The sequence below is a fragment of the Vanellus vanellus genome, assembly GCF_965231255.1.
Source record: "Vanellus vanellus genome assembly, chromosome: 1".
Taxonomy (NCBI): Eukaryota; Metazoa; Chordata; class Aves; order Charadriiformes; family Charadriidae; genus Vanellus; species Vanellus vanellus.
In genome coordinates this window covers 194,046,360-194,072,254 of record NC_138905.1, presented here as the reverse complement: position 1 = coordinate 194,072,254, position 25,895 = coordinate 194,046,360, and the positions used below count along the sequence as shown (strand labels likewise).

Below are 25,895 nucleotides of genomic sequence, written 5' to 3'. Positions count from 1 at the left end.
TTGTTTTTGTTTTGTTTTTTTTTAAGAGAAGTAAATATTTTTGAGGGTTTCAGGCAGCATGTTGTTTAGATGTTCTGGAACAGAAGAGAACCCAGAATATTAACGGGGGGGTGGGGGAGGGGGGGTTGGGGGGAGAAGGAATCTGTTGGGCCTTTTGGGCATCCGTAGATGAGTTACAGAGAAATGGAAACTTGACTTTAACCTCGGAGAATGTAGAGTTTTTCTAATAGTTAGTTTTGCTTTGGCTAATTCTGTCCAAGCTCTCTGTCATAATGTTATGTGCTTCCACCTCTATGTGTGACACCAATATAAAATTGATCAAGAGTAACAGAGTTGGCTTGAACACTCTCAAGTTGGGAAAAGTATATTTTTCTAAAACTTCTTTTTTTAAAGATGACATAATGAGAGAAAAATTACAAGTGATGTTTATAATGATCTAAATTTCTCATTTTGGCAGGTATTAGCACCAAAGATGGTACTGCCAAGAAAGATAAAGACTTCAGAGGTAAAGCCCAGAAGCAGGTGCAGTTTAATCCTGGCCAAACCTTAGCTACATGGCGAGTACGGATTTTGAGTGATGGAGAACATGAGCAGTCTGAGTCCTTTCAAATTGTTCTTTCTGAGCCAGTCATGGCAGTTCTGGAATTTCCTGATGTATCCACAGTGGAAATTATTGACCCAGGAGATGGTAAGAAACTTTGCAGAAATGTACTGCCAATATGTGCATACAACAAAAGATAAACTGGAGTGCAAATGCTGAGTAACAGTGAATAGTAAAGCTCACCTTTCCTCAGAATATTTTTGAAGACAGACTTGGCATTGGGTAGCCGTTTGTCCTCTATCACTTTAAGTGATTCATGAATATATAACCAAGGTAGTACACTTTGATGAAATACCTGCATTTTTCTATCATATATTATATCTAGGGGTTTTGTTTTGTTTAGTTTTGCTTTCTTTTTAGGTATAATAGGTTTTCAGTTCAATGTGTTTGCAAACGGAGTGTATGTGCACAGGTGGCTGGAGGCTGACTTGATTCACTCTGCTGTGATAATTCATGTGGGAGAGGATGGTACAGGAGAGTCCAGGCTGGTTGGTCCCAAAGAGATTGGGTCTTGGAGCAGACTAGTTGCATCATTTAGGCCTTAATATCAAGCTGAGAAGCTCAGTAAGGGTAAGGTTCACTAGATCAAATACACCACAAGATGTGTCAAGACCAAATAAAATTATGGTTAAATTTAAATCAAAGAAGAAGCTGATAAAAAAAAAAAAAGTCGAATGTGCTGTGGTTGCTTTGCTTTTCAGCTGCCTTCAGACTCTTGAACCCACGGGCCATGGTCACACAAAACTGTCCTTGAGGAATCTTTCAAGTATTGGATGACTGTAATATCTTGTTTTGTATAGTCGTCCCTAATTAACATTTCAAGAGGACTGAGCAGAAAAACTGTCAGAGGTTTCTTAGTTCCTAATTACAAATGGAAGTTAAACCAGAGGTTATCTGACGTCCATATTTAGTCACTGAGGAAAATAGTGCTTAACTTGAAAAGCAGTATGTATGAGACAGCGAAATTACTTGAAAATGTGTTACATCTATTTTTTCTATGATGTGTTAAATCTATTTTTTCTATAATCAGTGAGATGGCACAACTCAAGATAATCATCTGAGTTTTCTTAATGCCAACCATGTTTTTTTTCTATTTCCTATATTAAGATAAAGTTTTTACAGTCCCAGAGATTTTGTAATAATTATACATAAGGTAAAGTTGCATAGGAGAAAATCAAATGCGCAACTGCAAATCAAGGAATATCTGCAGGAAAAATATAGAGAGAACTTTGTGGGGAAGGACTAGGTTTCCTAATCATCTTTTAAAGCACAGGGTATAACAAGTTCAGATGCTAACTGAATAGGAACCATCAAAAGTTTTATTATGCTTCCAGTAAAAATTATTTTTAAATTCATTGATTTGAATAGTGTAGTCTTAGCACCAAAATACTGAGCTTGTTTGGAAAGCTGTACCAGCCCCTTTGTATGGGACATTAGTTAATGTTTTATTCCCAAAAGAGATTGCATAAGGATGTATTTTCTTATGCTACCTGAGGTGATGTAGATCATTCTCCTCTGAGTTTTTTTGTTGTTCATAAGGTCTGTTAAACTTTTATAGTGTCATTTTACTCCTAGTTGAACAATTATGAAAGAGACAGGAAACAACAAATCAGATTCCTGCAATTTTTTTTGAAGGATAGAGTTTTTAATTTTGTCAGCTTAATTCTAAAGGGAGAAATAAAAGGAACAATTGTGTGTGTATGTGTGTGTGGTACCTTTTGTTTTATTTTAAAAAAAAAAAAAAGGGTAGGGATTTGGTGGTTTTCACATTGAATTTTTTACTTGCTGGAAATGTGAAAGTGTTATCAAACCTGAATTACAGCATTTTTAAGGCAGGCTTTTGACCTTAAGTCATGCTTGTAGAATTTTCCAGTTGGAGAAATAAAACCTGGAACATGTTTTCAAAGAAGTCATGTGACAATTTTCAGAACATTGTTTGCCAAAGTACTCTGAAATAATGAAAAAAAATTGCTTTGTGCGATCAGCTGATACCACTCGATGTGGTATTACACAGAATTATATTCTGTTAGGGCTGCAGTGATATTAATGAAACTATAAGGCTGCTTTATAATTGTATGCATAACCACCTTTTGTTCTTGAGTTTTTGAGGGAACAAGAACAAAATTGATCCTGAATGCCAGTAGCAGCATAACACTCAGCAATCTGTTTATATGGGTGTAAAATAATGAAGGTGGTTCGAATCCGTTTTAGTGTTTTTTTCCCCAAAAAACAGATCTGACATTCTTTGGTCTGATACATTCTAGGGTGAGGTTGCTCTCCAGACTCCACTGACTGTTGGCTAGGCCTCCTTTGAGTAAAACAGGAGGGTAGGCGTGTAGCCAACTCAAAGCAAATCTTCAAGTCAGAGTAAGATAGCAAGAGCTCAATCTTGCATTCTCAATGCCAAATGATTTTCATGGTTATCTTGATGCAGTAAGTTAAAGAATGACCTGGCACAAACACTGCCTGTGTGTGAGCTATGCTGTTGCTACTTCTGTGGTTAACAGTTAATAATGAAATACTATGGAAATAATTAAAATATAGACCTTGTGGACAAAATCACCAAACACTGTCTTGCACCATTAACACTAGATAAGTAAATTAGCCACATTAGACACCGCGTAGTAAGGACTTGTAAATTCAGACCTAATGATCTGATTTTATTTTCCATTTCTGAAGGACTAACAAACTCTACTTCTCTCACCCTCCAAGTTTTTCTTCAAATTTAGCACCATTGCTGATAAATATGAGTTATTTGTTGCGCTTTAGAATATGATAAAGTGCTCGTAGCTGTTTTACAGGTGAGTTTATGAGGCCATAAACCTACATAAACAAATGTGTCTGTTCTTTGCAGAATCAACTGTCTTTATTCCTCAGTCCACTTATACTATTGAAGAAGATGTTGGTGAATTATTTATTCCGGTCAGAAGAAGTGGAGATGTGAGCCAGGAACTGATGGTTATCTGCTACACGCAGCAAGGTAACAGAATCTACTGTTAAAAAAAAAAGGCAAAAATGGAAAAGACAGAAAAGCAAAAAAGAATTGTTCCATCTATTGCATAATAAAATTGTTAATTACTTTTTCATCTAAATATCTTCAGTCTCAATTGGAAATGTATTCATCTTTGCAATCTGTCTTAAAGTGTTAAATACAGCAGAAAAAATATCATGTTCCAAATTTCTGCTATTCGTTAGGAGGTCAAGAAAATCTGTGTTCTTTATCTTTATGCAAGATTTTTTTTATGCAGCCCCATATATCTGAAAGTGATCAGAACTGAAAGCGCTGCGGTGATTGCCCAGGATATCCTTTACTTGCTTGTATCTTGAAAAAAATGGTATAAAATAATATTGTTTAATTGTCATTCTTCTAATTCCTCTATCTGTCAATTTGCTATTGATTATATCCACACAGAGCATGGGGTCTCTACACCTGTGCTTTTATTGTTATTTTTCATCTGGAGAGGTGATTTTGTTGAGGTGATGTGGAATAAAAATTATTTGTTTACATCAAATTCTATCTGTTTATAGTTAATTTCTGGTCCACTGATATCTTCAACTGATAAAACGCACTTAAGGAGTTAATTTGTAGTCCTCACAGCGTCTCCCTTGTCAATCTATGTCTCTTGTGATAGATTACAATATTCTTTCTGACTGAAAAACTGCAAACGAATTTGAGGAGCCATGTGCTTGCATTGCATCATATACAGAAGTATTTTGTCCAGAGACGTCCGAAATTTAGCCTGGTTAGAAGTTTCAGCCCCTCTTATCACATAAAAGTAAAGAGAAATTAAAAGATAATGAAAATAAAATTCAGCCTCTGCGAGGGCATCATTATAACCATGGTATTATAGTGACTGTTTTCCTTTTGTGCCACAGGGACAGCATCTGGCACTGCCCCAACCTCTGTACTTTCTTACTCTGACTACATATCCAGGCCTGAGGATCACAACAGCATTCTACGTTTTGATAAAGATGAACGAGAAAAAATGTGTCGGATAGTCATCATAGATGATTCCTTATATGAAGAGTCTGAGACCTTTGATGTTTTACTGAGCATGCCGATGGGTGGAAGAATTGGTGCAGAATTCCCAAGCACTCGAATTACCATTGTACCTGATAAGGATGATGGTAAGACATCATGTAATAAAGTCGTAGTGCCAGTCCAGGAGCGAAACCACAGGTAGCACCACACTGAAATCAGCATGTACAAGATTTTTGCACTTCTCCCTGGTGGTTAAAACACATGCTGCTTCCATCTTGAGATTTGAAAATACTATTAGGAAGCTGTGTGGGTTCTTTAAAGTATTTAGTATTGATATTTTATGGTTTGAGAAAATCACATGAGCAGTGATTGGGAGTGAGGAGACGCACCTTTCCATTCTATCACAGTAACAAGTTTAATCCAAAATGTCAGCCTGCACGGTCACTCTTGTCTGTGTGATTCTGAGGTTGTGTCCACAAAGCCTTCAGACCCATTGCATTATGCTCCAAGGGGCCATATTAGAGGTCCTCATGGACCAGAAGCCATCTAGCAGCTGCTAAGAGGCAAGCTATATTCCTTCTGATTTGATGCTGCATTGAAATTTCTGCCTAGAAATGTCCCCATATGCTTCCTTTGTCTTTTAAACAAAGCAAATAATCAGGAGATTGTAATGTTGCTTTAGAAATCACCTCAGTGAGGAAGCGCTGACAGAATTAATGTCCTTTCAAGTGGTCAATAGCTTTGATATATTGCATTGAAAGCAACATTTCTGGTGGTGATTAGAGAAAGATCTGTGACTGAGGAAGAGTAGAATCAGCACACTGTGTCACCAACTGCTTTTGAAAATACACGTAAATATCATTGAGACTTCAAGCCTCTCCTTCAGTGTCCTTAGCATTGGTGTGGCAACTGTCTTTCTAGGAGTGGTAGCAATTTTCCTGGTTTCCTGGTACAATTGCCCTCATTTATGCATGGTGTTTGGAGGCTGACACCTCAGCTGTGAATTCTGTGAAAGGAATAATGATAAGCTGTTTTAGTCCTCTCTATGAGGCCATCAAACCATCTATTGTGACACTGTCTTATTTCCTAATGTGAGGAGTTATATAGTACTCTTTGAAAGTCTGATGCGAAGATAGACAGTTTTTACCAGCACTGTGATTTCTCCCTAATTAAGGATATAAAAGGCAGCTCTTAAAGGCAGGAAGTTGACACCCATCTAATTGAATCATAAATACTCAGTCTGCTTGAAATTTCTCACTTGTAATCCTGTGACAGAGGTGACTTTTCTCTGCGGAGCATTTGGGTAATCATATAGCATTAATCAACAGTTTGAAATAATACTTCTTATAAAGCAACATCATATATCATATGTTTATCTGACTTTGCGGTGATAGTAATTCCAGGTTTATTTGTGTACATTTTTTACAATAATTTGATTTTTTTTTAATAATTTGATGAATTCATGAGCTGTACAGTTTATAGATAGCAGAGCACAGAATATTGAGAGAGTAGCTATAAAAATATATCCCTGAAGAAGCTGATTATGAGGCTTTTGAAGGTGTTCTGACTGCTTAAAATGTATACAGAAAGTTTGAGATGGGAAGAAAGTTTCTCCAAGAGATTATTTAAAACAGAGATGCGCTGAAATTAGAGCATCTAACTTCAGTGGGAACCTCAGTGCCTGGGAGGGAATGTTTTTATGTATTGTTTTTAGCATTTAAAATAAGATATTGTCATTCATAGACTTATACAGTCATTTTAACAGTAACGTAGAGTGACTAAATAAGAAATGATGAAAATTAATCAATCCCAACATAGTATAGAATTTAACAGTTTATGAAACTCCCACAAGATATTAGGGAAGTTAACAAGAAATCTCCTTTATTTTAACACCACTATTAGAAATCATGAGAAGTAATTTGGTTTACATACCAGCATTCAGTTTTAAGTCTAATATTTCTTGCATTTATGAGCACAACTTTGTCTCAATGCTACAAACTTTTAAACAGGATTTATTTAGCAAATAAAAGTAATCCTATGGGATTTATTAAAAAAACTGCCATGGAGAAGTGTTTGGGACATCAGAGTAGAACATTTTCATTATGTAGTAACTGCAACATCTACATTTGTTGGTAAGAGTAAACAATATTTTGGATATCGAAAGATAAGGGGGCTTTGAAAGATAAGTTTGGATCATTTTTTACAAACATTCACTTGTCTTTTACACCTGAAATGTTCCATGCGTCATATTTGAAATAGTGTGACAGAACTCCTTTTTTGCTTTGTGTATCACTGAAAGTACTCCCACAAAAAATTCCAGAGCATTCAAAAACTTACCAGTAAAATTTTCTGCCACACACTTTTAGTTTGCACAACAACATAATGCATGGTAACAGAAAAGTCCATATGCATTTTGTTTCATCTGAGATCTCTTGTGCTGCTTGTTCTATAAAAAGCAGAGTACAAACTACAGAGTAGATAAATTATGTAATACCTTACATATTTATTTATGTAATCACACACATATATGAATATATATATGCTTATTTCAGATTGTGTATATACACACATCACACATATTTATGTAACGTGAGCAATTTAACACCCTGTTAGTCACGATTAAAATTCTGCATAAATAAGCAGGAGATTTTAAGCAGCATTGGTTATTATTGTTTGCAGTGCACAAAATTAATTTTAATAACTTGAAATAGTATGCTATGTGAAATAAAAAGCATTTTCTTTAGCTTTTAACAATAAAAATTAATTCAGAGAATCCCTAAGATAAAAGTGGATAAAAGCTTTAGCACATATATAATAGCCTATGAGCTATAATAATGTTACACTAAGTTCTGTAGTCCACTTTAGTCTCTTTACTTTACACCTACTGATATATTTTTCTATTGTTTGTTTAAATTCATCTTGTACTTAACAAAGTTTCTTTGGCTGAATGTCACAGTATGGCATTAAGTTGTGATTTCTCTAAGTACTGTGACTGGATTAACATTATGCATTGACTTCTTCAGGTCAAAAGATACAAACAGCAAAGGTCAAAGTTTAATAATACTACACGCGATCTTTCCTATGGAAGTCAAGTCAGCACTAGCAACATTGCCTTATCTCCTTTGGCATTCAATGCAAGTTAATTAGGAAACATTCACCTTCAGTACCTATCATCAAAGTCTTTTCTTCTTCTTTTATTTCTAGACAAGGCCCTTAGGGTCTAAGTAAAATTGCTGAGTTGCTGTACAATCATGGCAATAAACAAAAAGTAAAAGAGGTGTGCTCAACTTTCTAGTGAACAGGGTATATTAAAAAATTCCTGGCAACTCAATACTTTAATTGGGCGTTATGCAGTTATGCTGTACTGCCAAACCAAAATCTGAAAAAAAATCATAGTATGTAGAACATGCACAGGTATGTATTGTGAAAGGTGATTTTAAAATTGGTCATGCTATTGGGACATTTCTTAATTTGGAAGGGACTTTTCCTGGTAGGTCCTGAAGTTGGAGACAGGTAGAAAAGAAGAAAAGTATTAAGTTAATGAAATACACAGCAAAGTAAGTTGCGCATGCAAATCTTGTATTCAAAGTTGCATGTGTCACTACAGTTTAAACACTAAAAAATAAAAACATGGATCTGTTTGAGTCAGAGATAATAGTTACTAACCATGAACCACAGGAAGAAAAGCATTCAGGGGAAAGACTTATGCAAATCATCCACTTTTGGGGCGGCAGTAATCTCACTTGATATTAACCATCTATAAATTTAGACATCTCATTCAAGCAGACTATGCCAGGTTCCTTCTATAGTTAATGAAAAGAGATATACTCCCAAGAATTATCCCATCCTAGGATGGCTGAGATCAATCACCATGGGTACCTGGTGCATCTGAATACATTGATTTCTGACCATAAGAATAAACCCTACCCTTAGAAATTTAATTTGCCATTCAACCCAAAGTCGAAGGCACTACTGGCATGAAGGAAGGATTTTTTTCTAATTTTGTGTTAAAAGAGCTCCTACTATGAAATGCCATTAAACAAAAGAGGGATACATAGCTATTCCTGCTTCATAAAATAATTATGATTTATAAAGAAAGATCTAAAATAATCGAGTTGCAGTCTAAAGAAACGAATGCTGAAGTGTATTTCAATAGCTGTTCAGATGCTCAAGATAAAATCCCAAAACAAACAAAAAAAATCAACCATTTTCCATACAAATGTGAACTTGTGTTATTAAATCTAGCCAGAATTGATGAACCAAACTACTTGTCTTCATGCATCTCAAGGATTTGGGATATGAACAGAAATCCCTGAAGAATTTGAGGTCAGTTGGTTGGCTCGGGACATACCTGCATGGAGAGCACAAAGTCCAGCATAAAGCTTTATTCAGAGAAGGCACTTTACATAATAGATCAATATCATGGATCTAGGGAAAGGAAGATAAGGTTGCTGTGCACTTTTGATTCCCCTTGGAGAGAGGAGTCCCGGAGTTTAGTCTCAGATCCTGAAAATACTCAGCCCCCAGTCTTCCATGGAAATGCCTTAATCCCCCGCCACCCCTGCCCCCAGGCACTTAGCAACTAAGCAAGATCAGCCTGGAATCACCCTTTTTCCAGCTGAAGCTGTGACTCTGAAATCATTTCACATACATCGAGAAAAAATGAGATCAAGCTCTTTTGTTAGTATTCATTTGGGAATGAGGAGCCTGTAATTTGGTTCCAACGCTAACAGCGTTGCTGTGTTGTGTGCAACAAGTCTGATCCAAAATGCAACAGGGCTTGCCATCAAAGCTCTGCTCTCATAGTCAAATGTTTTGATTGCCGGGATACTGGTTTGGACTCCTTTTTACTTACTCTGTTTTGTGTTGCGGGCAAATTTTAAACTCTTGGTTTGTAATCACATTTGGAAACCAGCAGAGAAGAGGTGTGATGAATGCAGAGCTGGAAGTTTGTGGCTAAGAGGGGAATGCTTACAGTTATTTTGTTTACTTCAAGTTTTTTGTCAGTGGTTGTCTTCCCATGTGATTTTAATTCCATGCTACTGTATTTAGTGTTACCATGAGAGCGCACAGCCTTACAGCCAGGCTGAGAAACAGTCATCTTGCCTTAGTGGAATTGTTGAAGCCTCATGCTGTTCACAGCAGGAAGTACATTAAATACATTTGTTCCACTTCATTCACGTTAGATGGGCAAGCAGCCGTTCAGACTTCTTCTTGACATTTCTACATCAAGGCTGGGAAAGCAAAGGACTCAGGTTTATGTCAGAGGTTTGCTTACCATTTTCTTCATACCTACTCAACAGAATCGATCACTCGTATCATCCACATGATAGAGGGTAGCACTATCTGGGAATATTTTACAGCTGAGTAAACCGGATGATGGTATGGTCATGGTATGATAACGCAGAAAGCCAATGTTAGAGGTCAAACAGAACAGATTAATTCTTTAGTCTTCTGGAGATTTCTTTAAAAACTTGCTGTCACTGCAGTTAATTAAACTTTGGAAATCCTTAGACCATGTTCTGGAAATCAGTAGCCACTAGGGCTTGTCCAGCTTGCTCGGAGTAGTAAAGTCCATATTGACGTTTACTATCAATAGCCTGAAAAGAGGCAGAAAGTCAGCTCTGCAATGCTGTATTATAAATACATGCTTTACATTACGTGTCCAAGTAGGCATACGGTATCAACTAACTTTTGGCGTGCGTACTGAGCCAAATTTCCAGCTGATGATAATTAAATGTTCTATTAGTAACATGGTTTGCAGAGGGGCATCCTTATCTCCCAAGGCTATCCGGAGTCTCCTTATTTCCACTGGCCTCCAAGACAGGCAATTGAATGTGTCTTTTTCTTTTCAACAGTAGGTGTGCCATAACCTTAAACTGAATGAGTGGTTGGTTGATCCTTGGTAGTTAATATCTGCCAGTCTGTCCAGTTGTAGTTACAACCTGAACACTATAGGCTGAGCATGCCCAGTGTTAGATGACTGGATTTGGCCAAGTATCCTTCATCATTCTCTGGAGGGAACTAAAATAATAAAATAGTTATTCTTTTTTCCTCTCTACAGCCATCTTTGCCTACTTTCTCTTTTTTTTTTCTATTTTTACAGTGCCTGTGGATCTGATGCCTCTGGCACTTCTGTGCAGCTTTTAGCTTCTTTTGTCCTCTCATTAGGTAAAATTTCTATGTGACCCCTCCCCTTTCCCCAGTCTGTGGCAGGTAGCCAGATTGGCAACTAATCAAGGGAAAATGTGGAAGACAGCCAACTTATGACACATGTTATACTCCCAGTTTTCTTTGCTTACAGTTTCTTATTATCACCAGTTCAAAAGAGTGAAAAATGTTCAATTTATGATGATAGCCTTAAAGATTTTGGAAAGTCCCTGTTTTCTGTCTATCACAGAAATAAATTAATGTCATATCTTACAGTAGGACATTCTGTAGAGGCAACCAGGCACATTTATGATTTGCTTTTTTAGCATTATCTGTTACTGGCAGTTTATTGTATGTGTGTGTATGCAGGTACACACTCGCACATTATATTTATATGAACTACAGATGTTGGATTAATCTCATCTTCAGTTATCTGCTTAATAACTAGGTTATTTAATAGGTAAGGAGGACAGACCATGACGTCCAGACAGTACTTTGTCACACCTATTTTAGATGACTCCTTTGTAATAGAGGATTCAGCTGGTGGAATAGCATATCTCCAAGCCTTCACAACTGCAAGTTCTTAAATGGTTAGCTTATATATCCATTATTACAGTTCTATGTGAATTATAGTAATATTTCTAGGAGAGTATTTAAATATAGAAAACAGCTTTTGAGTTTTGTACTCGAAGCACATAAAATAGTTGATAAGACAAGGTATGAAAATTGACACTTTCTGTTAAATCTAGAATGAATTAAATGAGATGGTGTTCTTACGTGTGCTGAAGTTATTTTCCAGAGCCTAATGGATCATTGTTTTATGACAGTTCACTCGAGAGTACATTGAGTTATATTTTTATGTCTTTTGTCTTTGTACTGCAGATCTTATGTTTATTATAGACTGCTTGAAAATGCAATGAATGCCCAGCAAACCATTCTAAGTTAACAATTTGTTCTTGTTTGCATGCGATCATAGGGAATTAATTTAGTGACCTTGTGAGTGCTTTGTGTGTTTAAGATTTGGATAATCAAATTGTGTAGGACATCTTGGTGTATTCAATTTTCCTAAGGTTTCTTCAGATCATCTTTCTTCCTCTGAAGCTTCTTATACTGAGACTTTGCCACTTTGCTCATCAGTCTTCGAAGACTCATAGGATACTGAACAACAGAGTAACCAGTGTACCCCATTGGGCGTTAATGATGTTGATTCTCCTTTTGAATGTATAAATCAACAAGGGATTAACTCAGTTATTATCTCACATTACTGTCTGTCAGGCAACTCTTTTCTCTTCCCTTTGACACGAATGGGGTCAGAAGTCCAAAAGAGAGAATTTGAGAATATAGCAAAGCATATTTTCTGTCATTAGAGCTCTGCTTTTGTGGTCTGATAAGTCTGGCTGTTGTTCTGTTTTCACTTCTGCAATGTCTTCTCTGCTGAGTCCCATCCCCAACATTAGCTCCTGTAATGGGAACGTGGAAGATCTCTTGCGTATTTTTCTTTTCAGACCTCAGTGGGCTCAATGTGTTCTTATTGTATGTGGGCAGAAAAGCCTGCAAGAAATTGCTTCTGCCAGTTAAGCAAACTCAACAGGAGTTGACTGAATAGTAAAAGTGCAAAAATCTAAAGTCGTAGTTGGGGCAGTGTCTTTCTTAGCCTGTCTTGTGATATGGTCAAGATGTCTCCAATCCAGAAAAGTCTGTGTATACATAGAGACAGAACACATTTAATAACTATCCACAAGAATGGATAGGATCATAATTTTCTTTAAAAATGTGGTACAAGATGTACCAGAAATGATATACAAATACCAACAGCCACTGGGAAAACAAAATATCTTACATTTTTTAGTTATGCTATTCCTCTTCTATGCACCATTTGTAGTAATGATAGTTATAATAATAGTGCCTTCCTTCTTCTTCATTTATTCTTCAGTGAAACCAAACAAATTTGCTATTTTGCTAAGATTCAGATTTGTAATTCACTTGATAAAGTAAATTTAACAGTCTTACTTCTGTGCCTGGTAAGATCATGAAGCAGATCCTACTGGAAGATATGTAGAAACATACAGTAGATGGAAGTCATTAGAGACAGGCAACATGGCTTCATCAAGGACAAATCGTGCCTCACTAATCTAGTGGCGTTCTATGATGGACTGCCTGCATCGGTGGACAAAGGAAGTGGAGGTTTAGATTGGATATTAGTAAGAAATTTCTTCACCAAAAGGATTGTCAAGCATTGGAACAGGCTGCCCAGGAAAGTGGTTGAGTCACCATCCCTTGGAGGTATTTCAAAGACATGAAGATGTGGTGCTTTGGGAAGTGGTTTAGTGGTGGACTTGGCAGTGCTAGGTTAACAGTTGGACTTGATGATCTTAACAGATCTTTTCCAACCTAAATGATTCTATAATTCTGTGCTACAGATGTCATCTACCTAGACTTTTTCAAGGCCTTTGACACAGTCCCCCTCAACATTCTTACCTCTAAATTGGAGAGATGTGGGTTTTATGGATGGACTGTTGGATGGATAAGAAATTAGCTGGGTGGCTGCATCCGAATAGTTACACTCAATGTCCAAACAGAAACCACTGATGACTGGTGTTCCTTGAGGGTCCATGCTGGGACCAATACTATTTAATATCTTCATCAATGACATAGTGGGATTTAATGCACCATCAGTAAGTTTGCAGATGGCACCAAGCTGAGTGGTACAGTTGATAGTCTTGAGGGAAGGGATGCCATCCAGAAGGACGTTGTCAGCCTTGAGGAGTGGGCCCCTGCAAACCTCGTTGCCCGCTAAGTTCAAGAACACCAAGTGCAAGGTCTTGCACTTGAGTTGGGGCAATCCTCAATACCAGTACAGACTGAGGGATGAATAGTATCTCCCTCCTGCGCAGAAGGGTTTGGGGATATTGGTGGATGAAAAATTGGACATGAGCCAGCAATGTGTGCTTTGCAGCCCAGAAAGCCAATCGTATCTTGGGCTGCATAAAAAGCATGGCCAGCAGGTCAGGGGAGGTGGTTCTCTCCCTCTTCTCCGCTCTCGTGAGACCCCGCTTGGAGTACTGCATGCAGTTCTGGAGCCCTCAGCGCAAGACAGACATGGTCCTGTTGGAGTGGGTCCAGAGGAGGGTCATAAAAATGATCAGAGGGATGGAACACCTCTCCTGTGAAGAAAGGCTGAGAGAGTTGAGGTTGTTCAGCCTGGAGAAGAGAAGGCTCCAGGGAAACCTTATTGCAGTCTCTCAACATATAAAGAGACTTATAAGACAGAGAGAGACTTGTTACCCATACCTGTAGTGACAGGACAAGAGGCAAGTTTTAAACTGAAAGAGGGTATTAGATTGGGCAGAAGGAAGAAAGTTTTTACACTGAGGCTGGTGAGACACTGGAACAGGTTGTCCAGAGAAGTTGTGGATGCCCCATCACTGGATGTGTTTAATGTCAGGTTGGATGGTGCTTTGTGTAACCTGATCTAGTGGAAGATGTCCCAGCCCACAGCAGGGGGATTGGACTAGATGATCTTTAAAGGTCCCTTCTGACCGAAACCATTCAGTGATTCTATGAAAGAATACTCTCAGAAAGTGCACAATTTGGATTTATTTTGATCTTTAGAATATCGTTATATCCTTTTTCTCAAAGTCTAATAGCTTTTACTGCATAAGGAACTCACACATTTTCAGCATGCATTTACTTTTATGAAGGTCCAGGAATACTGTCTTTGCTATTGGTTCTCCACAATTTCCTCGCCATCTTCCTATCATCTCTCATTACCAAGCCACAAAATGCTTGTTTATCATTCAAAAGCCTTACTGGTACTACTTGCCAACCAGTGGAAGTCTCAGCTGGGGAGAAAACCTAATTGACATCACTATGACTTTGGACTTTAAACTCTTAGAGAACAGGCTCATGATTTAAGTGGATGATGTTACAAGCTATCATAAAGAATATATTCATAGAATGAGCTATTGCGATTTTGTGGTTGTGTTTCTTGATATGAGCGTAGGCGCGAGGAACACACTGGACAAGAAAAATTGAAAATATTCTTCTCAGAAAACCTCTGTTTTTGCAAATGTATTTATTACACTCAGACCCGTTCTACAGACTACTTTTTCTGCAAGGCCCAGTAGTAAAATAATTTTTCAATTAAAATGTGAAAAACATATTTACAAATGGCTACATGCTCTATCTTTATGTAGCCTGATTTCTAAAATGCTGATCAGCTTCCCTACCATTTCTGTTTGTAGGTTCATTTGTTATCTCATGTATGAATCACTGACTGTGAGCTCCTTCATGCTTTGTCTCCTTGTGAGGTACCTTGTGTGTGGTATATTTAAATATTACTGCCAAGCTTTCCCATTTATCTGCCTGCCTCTGTTTCATCAGTTCATTGAGAATTTGTTACTGATGCCATTTCCTGGGCCTATTACATAAAAATAAACTCATTCTTTTTAAAAATAGAACATGTAGAAGATTCTGAGTTGGTTTCATGCTCTGTGGGAGGTCTTGCCAGTAGGAAAATGGTATGTGAAAATTAGATGGTTGCTGCAGGTAATACCATCGCGTTTGGGTGGGTCCCCAAATTCCAAAGTGTTTGTTTCTTCAGCTCTTAGTCTTTATATTTTTATTTAGATTGGTAAATGAGGCAATTATCTGTGTTATGGAACAGTTTGCGCAAGTGATTGAAGCTTGATGTACTTGTAGCAGGAAAAAATCTTTTGGCCCTGTCCTCTGAATCTGAACATAGGAAAAGCTTCTCTGACACCTGTGATGGTTCCAGTGATATCAAGGTCTGTAGGTTACATCCTTAGAGTCCGTGCAATGATCATAACAGTACTACTTCTACTAATAAATATTTTCACTTATATGTTAGTTCACATATATATGAATTTGGTGTTTTGGAAAGGTAACAATGTTTCTCAGCAAATCAACAAAGGTAAATGACGTGCTTCCAAGAGAAGGTGACTTATAATAGTCAACGTCACACATTAGCCTTCCTCCTGAAATGCCAGTTATAGCTGAGAGACAACTTTAGACTGTTCATTACAATCTTGTACATAATAGTTAAGTAATTGTTGAAAAATACATCTTCAGTTTAAAGGCATGCATCTTGAATGAGTTGAGTACAGCACAGCTTCACGCACTCAGATATCTCTATTCTCCGTGATTCAGGCATCCTCTGTCGCTCATCTAGTTATTACTGAACCATTATCAACTGCAACCTGAATTAAGCTCAATCAGAATTATCTCAGTTCTTCAGGCTGTAAAGTATGCTGCAGGCTGTCCTTGCAGCAGGGATGGGACTGACAAGAAAAGAAGAGAAGACGTCAGGAGCAAAAGGAAAGCTTACATTCTCTGGAAAAGGGGGTTGGCAACTTATGAGGACTATCAAGATATAACAAAGCTATGTAGGGGGAAAATGAGAAGGGCCAAAGCTCAATCAGAACTCAGCTTGGCCACTGCAGTTAAAGACAATAAGAAGATATTCTTTCAGTATATCAATAGTAAAAGGAAGAAAAAGGGAAAATGTAGGCCCACTGGTGAATGAGACAGGTGCCCTAGTGGTGGAAGACACAGAGAAGGCAGAGTTACTGAATGCCTTCTTTTCTTCGGTCTTCACTGCTAAAGCTGTCCCTCAGGAATCCCATACTCTGAAGGCAAAGGGGAAGGTCTGGAGAGAGGAAGACTTTCCCTCAGTTGAGGAGGACCGGGTCAGAGACCACTTGGCCAAGCTGGACATTCACAAGTCCATGGGCCATGATGGCATGCATCCGCGAGTGCTGAGAGAGCTGGCAGATGTTATTGCTAGACCACTCTCCATCGTCTTTGAAAAGTCATGGAGAACAGGAGAGGTGGCTGAGGACTGAAGGAAGGCTGACATCCCTCCAATCTTCAAAAAAGGCAAGAAAGAGGACCTAGGGAACTAGAGACCAGTTTGTCTTACCTCTGTCCCTGGGAAGGTAATGGAGCGACTCATTCTGGATGTCATCTCCAAACACGTTGAGGAGCAGGAAGTTATTGGAAGTGGTCAACATGGATTTACCAAGGGTAAATCATGCTTGACCAATCTGATAGCTTTCTATGATGTTATAACTGGTTGGCTGGATGAGGGGAGAGTCATAGATGTCATCTACCTTGACTTTAGCAAGGCTTTTGACACTGTCTCCCATAACATCCTCATTAGGAAGCTGAGGAAGTATGGGCTAGATGAGGTGACAGTGAGGTGGATTGAGAGTTGGCTGTGTGACAGAACTCAGAGGGTTGTGATCAGCGGCACAGAGTCTAGTTGGGGGCCTGTAACCAGTGGTGTCCCCCAGGGGTCAATACTCAGTCCAATTTTGTTCAATATATTCATTAATGACCTGGATGAGGGCACAAAGTGTATCCTCAGCAAGTTTGCTGATGATACCAAACTGGGTGGGGTGGCTGACACCCCAGAGGGCTGTGCTGCCATCCAGCGTGACCTGGACAGGCTGGAGAGCTGGGCAGAGAAGAACCTAATGAGGTTCAACAAAAGCAAGTGCAAGGTCCTGCACCTGGGAAGGAAGAACGGAAAGCACCACTATAGGTTAGGGGCGGACCTGCTGGGAAGTAGTTCTGAGGAGAAGGATCTGGGGGTTGTGGTAGACAGTAAATTATCCATGGCCCAGCAATGTGGCCTTGTTGCCAAAAAGGCCAATGGAATCCTGGGCTGCATAGGGAAGAGTGTGGCCAGGAGGTCGAGGGAGGTCATTCTCCCCCTCTACTCGGCACTGGGGAGGCCACAACTGGAATACTGTGTCCAGTGTTGGGCTCCCCAGTTCAAGAGGGACAGGGAACTGCTGGAGAGAGTCCAGCGAAGAGCAACTAAGATGATTAAGGTCTTGGAGCATCTGCCTTACGAGGAAAGGCTGAGAGAGCTGGGACTCTTTAGCCTGGAGAAGAGAAGGCTGAGGGGAGACCTTATTATGGCGTACAAGTCTCTAAAGGGTGGGTTGAAGGAAGAAGAAGCCAGGCTCTTTTCAATGGTTCCCAGTGACAGGACGAGGGGCAATGGGCACAAGTTGGAACATAAGAAGTTCCATTCAAATACACGGAAACACTTCTTTACAGTGAGGGTGACAGAGCACTGGCACAGGCTGCCCAGGGAGGTTGTGGAGTCCCCTTCTGTGGAGATTTTCAAGACCCGCCTGGATGCAGTCCTGAGTAACGTGCTCTGGGCAATCCTGCTTTAGCAGGGGAGTTGGACTAGATGATCTCTAGAGGTCCCTTCCAACTCTGAAACTCCGTGATTCTGTGAAGAGTAGGTGACCAGAGATGGGGTATCTCTATAGCCATCTTGCTGCCACCCTCAATCTTGCAGCTGGGGCAGTAGTCTACTTCCTTTCCTGTGCTATTTTGGTGACATTTGAGTTTTACTTATTCATGTAGCAGAGATGTTAGATGTGCGTTCCAGACCTGCTAGGCAGGTGCTGCTTGTCATGGTAATGTGTCTAGAGAAACTGAAACATGGATGCACTTTAACATAAAGGGTTTGTTAAAATGTAAAGATCTATCCCAAATTAGCATGTGTCATAAATTAATTAAATTAATTAAATGTGAATCATATATAATGTTGTTCATAGCAGTTATTCATCTGGATTCCCACTGCGTTACTCTACTGAAATTACTGGGTTAAGTTGTGTAAAATGAGAGTAAATCAATGATGAACCAGTCATCAATGTATGGCATTGCCTTTGCAGATTAAAAAAAAAAAAAAATGTGTGTTTTCTTGCAAAATAGAACTGGGTTTGGTAAAGTTTGCATTGAGTCTGTCCTTTTACCAGTTATGTTTGCAGTATCCTTTAAAAAATCATTTTAAGTTGCTAGACAGAAATGGGCTGTTGAGACAAATGGAAATACAAACATTGTTTGCTTGAGATAATGTGTGTGGCAATTTGGCTGCAACTAGTAATTTTGATTCTGAGGTGAATTTGCTTTTTGATTGCAAAAGTTATGACAACAGTGCTAAGAAGATGAAAGCTGTTAAGGTTACAGTATATGAATTTGAAAAGTAATCTGTTTTGACCACATCAAATAAAAAGCTATTGGCATTTGCACAATAGGTACCTGCTCCAGAACTGAGCTCTGACTGTAATCTTGACCCCTGCTTCTACAGCATTCAGCAAAAATAAATGACTTGGCAAATTAAATTCATTGTGGTCAATGCAAGCTCAGTTGCTTGCATAGCTTCAAGTATGTGTAAATAGCAGTAGAATGGTGCTACCTAGTTTCAGATGTTAAAGTTCTTTTTGATAACATCATAATATAAACTTTTTGTATGGGCAGTTTTTCTGACCTTTACTGCTATGAAACAGTAAATGCCCATTCCTTCTCAAATCTAATGGAGCTCTTGTTCTTAACTGGTCTACCTACAACTCACCCACTTCACGTTTGGTAGGGTGGAGTCTCTTTTGTTAAATATAGACTCAGCAGCTCAGTCACTTAACGCTAGCTGTGATACTGAAATGCAGGTAAGCATTGTGTAGGGATGTATGTGTTGTCTGGGTGTAAGCCAGATCAGGTCCAGAGGAAATCCGGCCATGTTTTTCTGTTGTTATGTCCAAGGGTAATTGGCTGTGTCAGCCATCAGGGCTCATTACTTTGGACTCAGCATTGCACTATCATGTTTAGACTGTACCAGAGCAGGCTGATAAGCTTACAAAGCACTGCTTTGCACCTTCTGCACTACCACAGCAGTTTTCTGCTGGCTCTGGCTATGGCGTAATGTTCACGTCATAGCCTTGTCTGTACTGTGCGTGGAAAGAAGGAGGCAAAACCTTTTAGGAATAAACGGTTCAACACAACTAGAAAAGATCAAGCATGAGTTCAGTTGTAATGACCACTTCTCCTAGTTCCAATGTCAAAGTGGCAGGTCTTGTTTTCTTCTGTTATTTCTCTCCTCCTGAGAATATATACATACATATATATGTGTATCTCTCACTGGAAGCATTTATCACTGAAAATCACTTTAGTATTAAGGCTTATTGAGATGTCAGCACAGAAGAGTCTGTTTTTTTTGTGTTTGTCCTAACTATCCTGCCTTACGCATTCTTTGCGCTGGCAGCCCAAGCTGCTTGTGGCACGTTGCATATCTTACAAACGACCTACTGTTTTGCCATGTCCCTCTAAAGCAGATTGTAAGGATATAATTTTAAAAACAAAAACCTCCCTGGAAATAAAGAGTTTTTGCACTATCTCATTGATTTTCTGATATACATTCAAAAATAGACCTATTTCTAACAGTATGAGAAGTGTGTTTATTTTCCTGCTGGATGACCGACTAGTGCTGCAGTTGATACACGCTCCTGACTGTGTAAGTGCAAAGGCAAGACAAAAATTTCATTTCTGTGCCAAGAAATCTAGGACTAAAGCTCCTAACCTTTCTCCTCTGATTATTGTAACTTCATGCCAGTGAAATCTGTGGGTCTGAACAAAAAATCTCTTTTTTAAACTTCCTCTTATTTCTGTAAGAGGAACCATCAAATTTGCAGTAGTCTCTTTCCAGGGTGATTACTAGATTAAAGATCTGCTGTAAGTGAGCCTGCAGTCATTGAGCAGAGTGTTTTCCAGCCGTGACCTGAGAAAGACAATGCTTTCCCTGTTAGTAGCTTGGCTTTGCTACTTCCCCTGGGGAGCTACTAACACAGCTTACAGGAAATGAACTTACAAAACATTTGTAAGGATTTGTTTCCTAGGATGGGTAACCATGCAGAATGTGTCTTTCATTGAAGATGCATGCCTCAAAAAGTGTGAAAAACTCACTGTGGAATACAAGGCAAGCCAACTGAGGGTTTAGGCGTTTTTATGTTTCACTGTGACTACAGGAGCAGACAGAACACGAGGATTCTTCTTCAGCAGCAGTAAAGCAAGCATTAGGATAACACTACAAGAAACCAACAACATTTTCTTTTACGTCTTCCATCTAGTTTAAGGCAGGTCATCTATGTTCCCTGGGTAGTCAGTGAGTAGAAGGGAATGCTTCCAGATCTCCTCAGATTTTACTCACTGCAGTGGATGAGCCATTCCACCGCTCTTTTTGTATGCTCGTTATGCTGGGAAACCTCCTGGAATTGCCTATCCTTGTCTTTGAAAACTGAGAGCAAGCAGGCTGTGACTGTGAGTAACTCTCACTTAAGTGCTTAAAATGAGGTAGGGTCAAGTCCAGATATAATTCTGGAATTACCAGAACATCAGTATAGAGAGAACAGGATTATAAAACCGAGATTAGACTTGGGACAGTGTGCTAAAAATACTTGTTTAAGAAATGACATGTATTAGATTTTATAGTATTTTTAACTGTCTTGATCTAATTATTGACGCATTTGTAGCCATTTGGTTTTAGTGGATGTTCTGTATTTTTAACCTCTGGAGGTTGAATGAACCTTTGTCCATCTTGAGAATTTTAGAAGATCATTGTATGTCTGAAATAGCACGTTTCTTTGCAGATCTAATATCCAGTTCTGCAGTATCCCTGTAAGCAGAACTCTCATCAAAGTTAATAGTAGTTACACAAGAAGCTCCAGAGAGTGTATCCTATTCACCTATTAAAAATGTTTCAGATAAGAGCTTCACAGTCCCAAATATAAATACAACTACTGACAATCCAGTCCCTATAGGCAAATAATGTGAGATCGATGTGTATCTGTCTGTGCACACAAACACACACACATTTAAATACACATGATGTTGAATAAAAAAAAAATAAATTGGAACCGAAAGCCTTTTCATCTACCTGAGCTAGACATTTGCCAAGTTTGCCTTTCATTCTGGAAAGGTTGATGACCTTGACAATGCTCAAGCAGATCCGTGAATCTTCACTGGTATTCAGTTCTATCAATCTGTTACAACCCATGATTTTAGTTTTAGCAGACAAGTAGAGAGGCAGCTGCCTTTGTTTTCATCAATGTGGAATATAAAGGGAGTTTTTTTGTTTGCTTGTTTTTTTGATAATTTATTTTGTCAGTTGTGAAATACAGGAAACATCTTGAAAACAGAAGAGAAAATACTTATATCCAAAACTTCTAATTTATGCAATTTATGTATACAATTCCAAAATACTTAGGAATGGCTGCCTTCTCAGATAAAAGTTTGGCTTGGTAATAACTGAGTAACTACTTTATATTACTTCTGCTTAGTTTTAATTAAAATCCTATTTTACATTGTCTAGCTTTCTATAAAAAGAAATAAGCAATCTACCACAGAGGAGATTGTTGCCATACACTGTGTTGTCAGATTGTCCTCAAGTACTTCAGAAAAACATAAATATTTTGTCTGTCTGGTTATCCTACAAGCCTCTCCAAAACCTTCATAATACAATGTCTTCACAATATTTGGCTTTATTGAGCTCAGTTTTAGTGAAACAGGTTCTTCAATTCCAAAGCTTTTTTAATAGAAGTCATAGATTTTGCGTATAATCTTAAGAAAATTTGGCTGAATCATGGAAATGATGGGCCCAACTGTCACTTACCATTAAAAAGCGTTTACGTCTCCTCCTTTGGGTAAGTTGTACCTTTTCTGTATGCTAGGCATAGCCCTATAGAACTATAAACTTTTCCAGTAATTTCCTTTGCATTTTTTTCTTTTTTTCTGTGCTTGATGAAGGGGAAGTATTCATAGTGCCACTGATAGAGTACTGATTAATTGCTGTGGTCTTTGTCAACTTAATTTGAGTTGACCATATGCTGTATGGTATTTTCAAGCACATTTGTGATATTGTAACCTCATGATTATAATAAATTCTCACTAGGCAATGTAAGAAAATAGTGATAAAATAGAAGGAGAATTTGTGGAGGTCTTCAAATTACATCCCAACCATTGGGGAAGGTAGGTATGATTCCTTCTGCACAATGGGAAAACCAAGGCACTGACTGTGTGTGCTTACTCTTATATGTTTGAAACAGGAATGTAAGGGATAGCAAAGGGGAGCTGATATACATCCAGGATGAAGCTGGGCTATGTTCTTAAGCCTCTTTGCTTTGTGAAATTGCTGTGGCTAGAAAAACAGGAAAAGGGAGGAGAAAATAAGGATAAAAAATATGTCTGTTAAGTGGGATAGCACTTAACCTCCTTTGCTTTTTGCTCTTCTTTCTTATAAACTGTGGAACTTAAATATTAAGATAAAAGACTATTCACATTCCAGTTTACATGAAATAAGATTTATTTTGTTTTAAATGCTAGTTGTGGGAGGAGTAAAATTAAGTATTTTTCCCCCTTTGGTTAGCTGGAAAACATTTACAAAAGCAGTTCCAGTTATATATCATGTTTCAGTCTGGTACTAGCAACAGGAATCTTTGTGAACATTCAAGTTAAGATTTCATTATCTATATTCACCTTTGTCTGTTTGCACCAAAGTGAAAAATGCAAGGAATTTTCTGGCTTGTGCACAGGACCCAGCTCAAATAAGTTTAATGAGATAACACATTTGGTTTTGCACACAGATTCATACCTGCTGACGCACAAAGTTGAAAATGCAGGAGGCAACAAAAAGACCACAGTGCTTATATAACAATTGCTGTCCCAAAATACATAAACCAATACTTGAAAATAAGCCAAAAATGCCTCGAAAAATTATAAACCTTAAAAAAAAAGCTTTATTTCACTTACTGAGAAGAGCAAAGTGCTCTCCATTGAATAATGTGGATTTTATGTTCTCTTTTACCTTCAACATAAGGTAAAGAAACATTTATGGACATTATTCCTCTTTCACCAGAACCAGCATTCTACTTTGGAAATGATGAATACTATGTTGACGAGAGTGCTGGCTATGTTGAGGTACGTGTCTGGAGGACTGGAACTGATCTGTCTAAAGCTGCATCTGTTACAGTGAGGTCTCGCAAATCTGAGCCAATAACTGCAGAGGGTAAGTTGTTGTTTTGCTCTAGTTTCATGATCATCTCAACAACAAATGCTAGTACATTTGGTCTTGATATAGATTCAGCCACCTAAGATGAAATTTGTATGTCTTTTGCTCTTAGCAGATCTTTCTTCTTAGAACAAATTAAGTAGTTACAGAATTTCTCTCAAAGAAACAGGAGTAGGAGCAACTGTGAAGTCCAGCACTAAGAGAAATGCCTTCAGATACTCATATAAAACACTGTCCCACCAAGGCAGCTGATTACTGCCTCAACAGCATACTCTGGGCACAGAGTTACAATCACCGGCGGCATGCAGAGTTTGCTCCTCTCTTTTTTACTGTAGACAATGAGAAATTATTATCAGCAAGAGGATTGCTACAGCTGCATGATTCAATTATGCTTTGACAGAACCTTTGTCTGCAGAATCAAGTGTTAGTGTACTTTTCTTTTTTTTACAAACCACAGTGCTTAAAACTGAGACATTCATATAGAGACAGCATAAAAATTGTCTTCCTTAGATGATTATCCTGAGTGTAACTGGACAGTGGTGTTTATATTCTCTATTAATTTTCAGTGAGGCAAAGTCGTGTAAAACTTTACTGTTATATCAGGAATATCTAAGCATCATCTATATATCATAGAATCATAGAATCATAGAATGGTTAGATTGGAAAGGACCTTGAAGATCATCGAGTTCCAACCCCCCTGCCATAGGCAGGGACACCTCCCACTAGAACAGGTTGCCCAAGGCCACGTCCAGCCTGGCTTTGAACACCTCCAGGGATGGGGCCTCAACAACCTCTCTGGGCAACCTCTTCCAGTGCCTCACCACCCTCAAAGTGAAAAACTTCTTCCTAATGTTCAATCTGAACCTGCCCTCTTCCAGTTTAAAGCCATTCCCTCTCATCCTACCGCTACATGCCCTAGTAAAAAGTCCTTCCCCAGCTCTCCTGTAGGCCCCCTTTAGGTACTGGAAGGCCGCAATAAGACCTCCCCAGAGCCTTCTCTTCTCCAGGCTGAACAGCCCCAACTCTTTCAGCCTGTCCTCATAGGAGAGGTGCTCCAGCCCTCAGATCATCTTTGTGGCTCTCCTCTGGACATGCTCCAGCAGGTCCATGTCCTTCAGGTCTGTATAAAATATATATGATAAACATCATATTTCTCATGAAAAAAAAAATTATGAAGTTTGAAAAAAATATATGATTACTTAATTTCTGAACTTGCTTTATATGATCTGATGTCTACTTCATCCTGAATATTTAAGTTATTTTACATCTGTGGGAAAAAAAAAATAATTTCCTTACAGTAAGAATCTTAAATCATTGTACCAGCACCTTTAGGATTCAAAACTGAGAATGGCACAGCTCTTGGGCTTTCTAGTCTCTTTGCAATGGCCTGAAGGCTCTGACATGGCTGGCTGCCTGTAAAGACGTGAACCTGGTTCATGGTCTTACACAGTGCAGTGATGGATCTGCTGCCCTGAGCTGCCAGTCCTGACAACCTGCCTTAGTGGCTTAGCTCTGGGGTAGAGCAGTGGGGACTCTAACCAAGTAGCCTTCTGAAAATGGCCTTTAATATTACCAGATTTGTCAAATTGACAGAATTCCAAACTCTCTTTCAATTTAAATTAAATGGTTTCCCCCAAAGCTTTATTTCAACAACTCTGCTGCTTATTCCCACCAAAAATGAACATTTAAACTCAGTCCTTTACCAAAGTTACCTTTAATGCTTTAGCTCCAAGACACATGACATCACAGTGTCATGTTTCAGTCAGTATCTTGTTTCGTTTGCTTCCTTCTTATTGTTTTTTTATGGCTTGGCTTTCTTTGCTGAAAACAAACAAAAAAAAAACACATAAAAGCAAGCCAGACCCAGAGCAGTCTGCCTCTAACAATAAGGTCCCAGACCCCACCTGACATGGTCTGAGCCGAATTTTATCCTCTTCATTTCCATTCATTCTGTTTTACACAACTCCTCTGAACAGCAGTTCTTCCTTGCAGTCACCTCAGTGGCCTTTTCTTCTTCCCTTTTTACATAATTGTCTCAAAACTTCCAACTTCATTACAGAATAATATGAACTTTCTTTCCAAAAACCTTTGCTTCATCTCCAGAGTCTCTCTCCGAGCTTTATGCTTAGTTTCATTTCTCACTTACCACAAACTTTATTACTTTTAGTGGAGTAACTGTTGGTTTACAACAGACCAGAATCAGCCCTGTTTTGTGACTTGTATCCCTAAACAAAAAGTGACTCAATATTGACTTGTTTCATGTATCATTCAGCTTCAATGGT

At 38.6% G+C, this 25,895-nt stretch overlaps 1 protein-coding gene across 1 annotated transcript in view; it reads left to right on the top strand.

The window, feature by feature from the left end:
* The window catches only part of FREM2 (FRAS1 related extracellular matrix 2), a gene marked incomplete at both ends in the record, with an annotated part of 140,509 nt that overhangs the window by 78,343 nt on the left and 36,271 nt on the right, over nt 1–25,895 (top strand). Inside the window, 4 exons of the mRNA XM_082481988.1 lie at nt 458–688; nt 3,456–3,581; nt 4,478–4,729; nt 23,461–23,610. Of these exons, the coding sequence (XP_082338114.1) occupies nt 458–688; nt 3,456–3,581; nt 4,478–4,729; nt 23,461–23,610 (759 nt within the window). The remainder of the gene's footprint in view (nt 1–457; nt 689–3,455; nt 3,582–4,477; nt 4,730–23,460; nt 23,611–25,895) is intronic.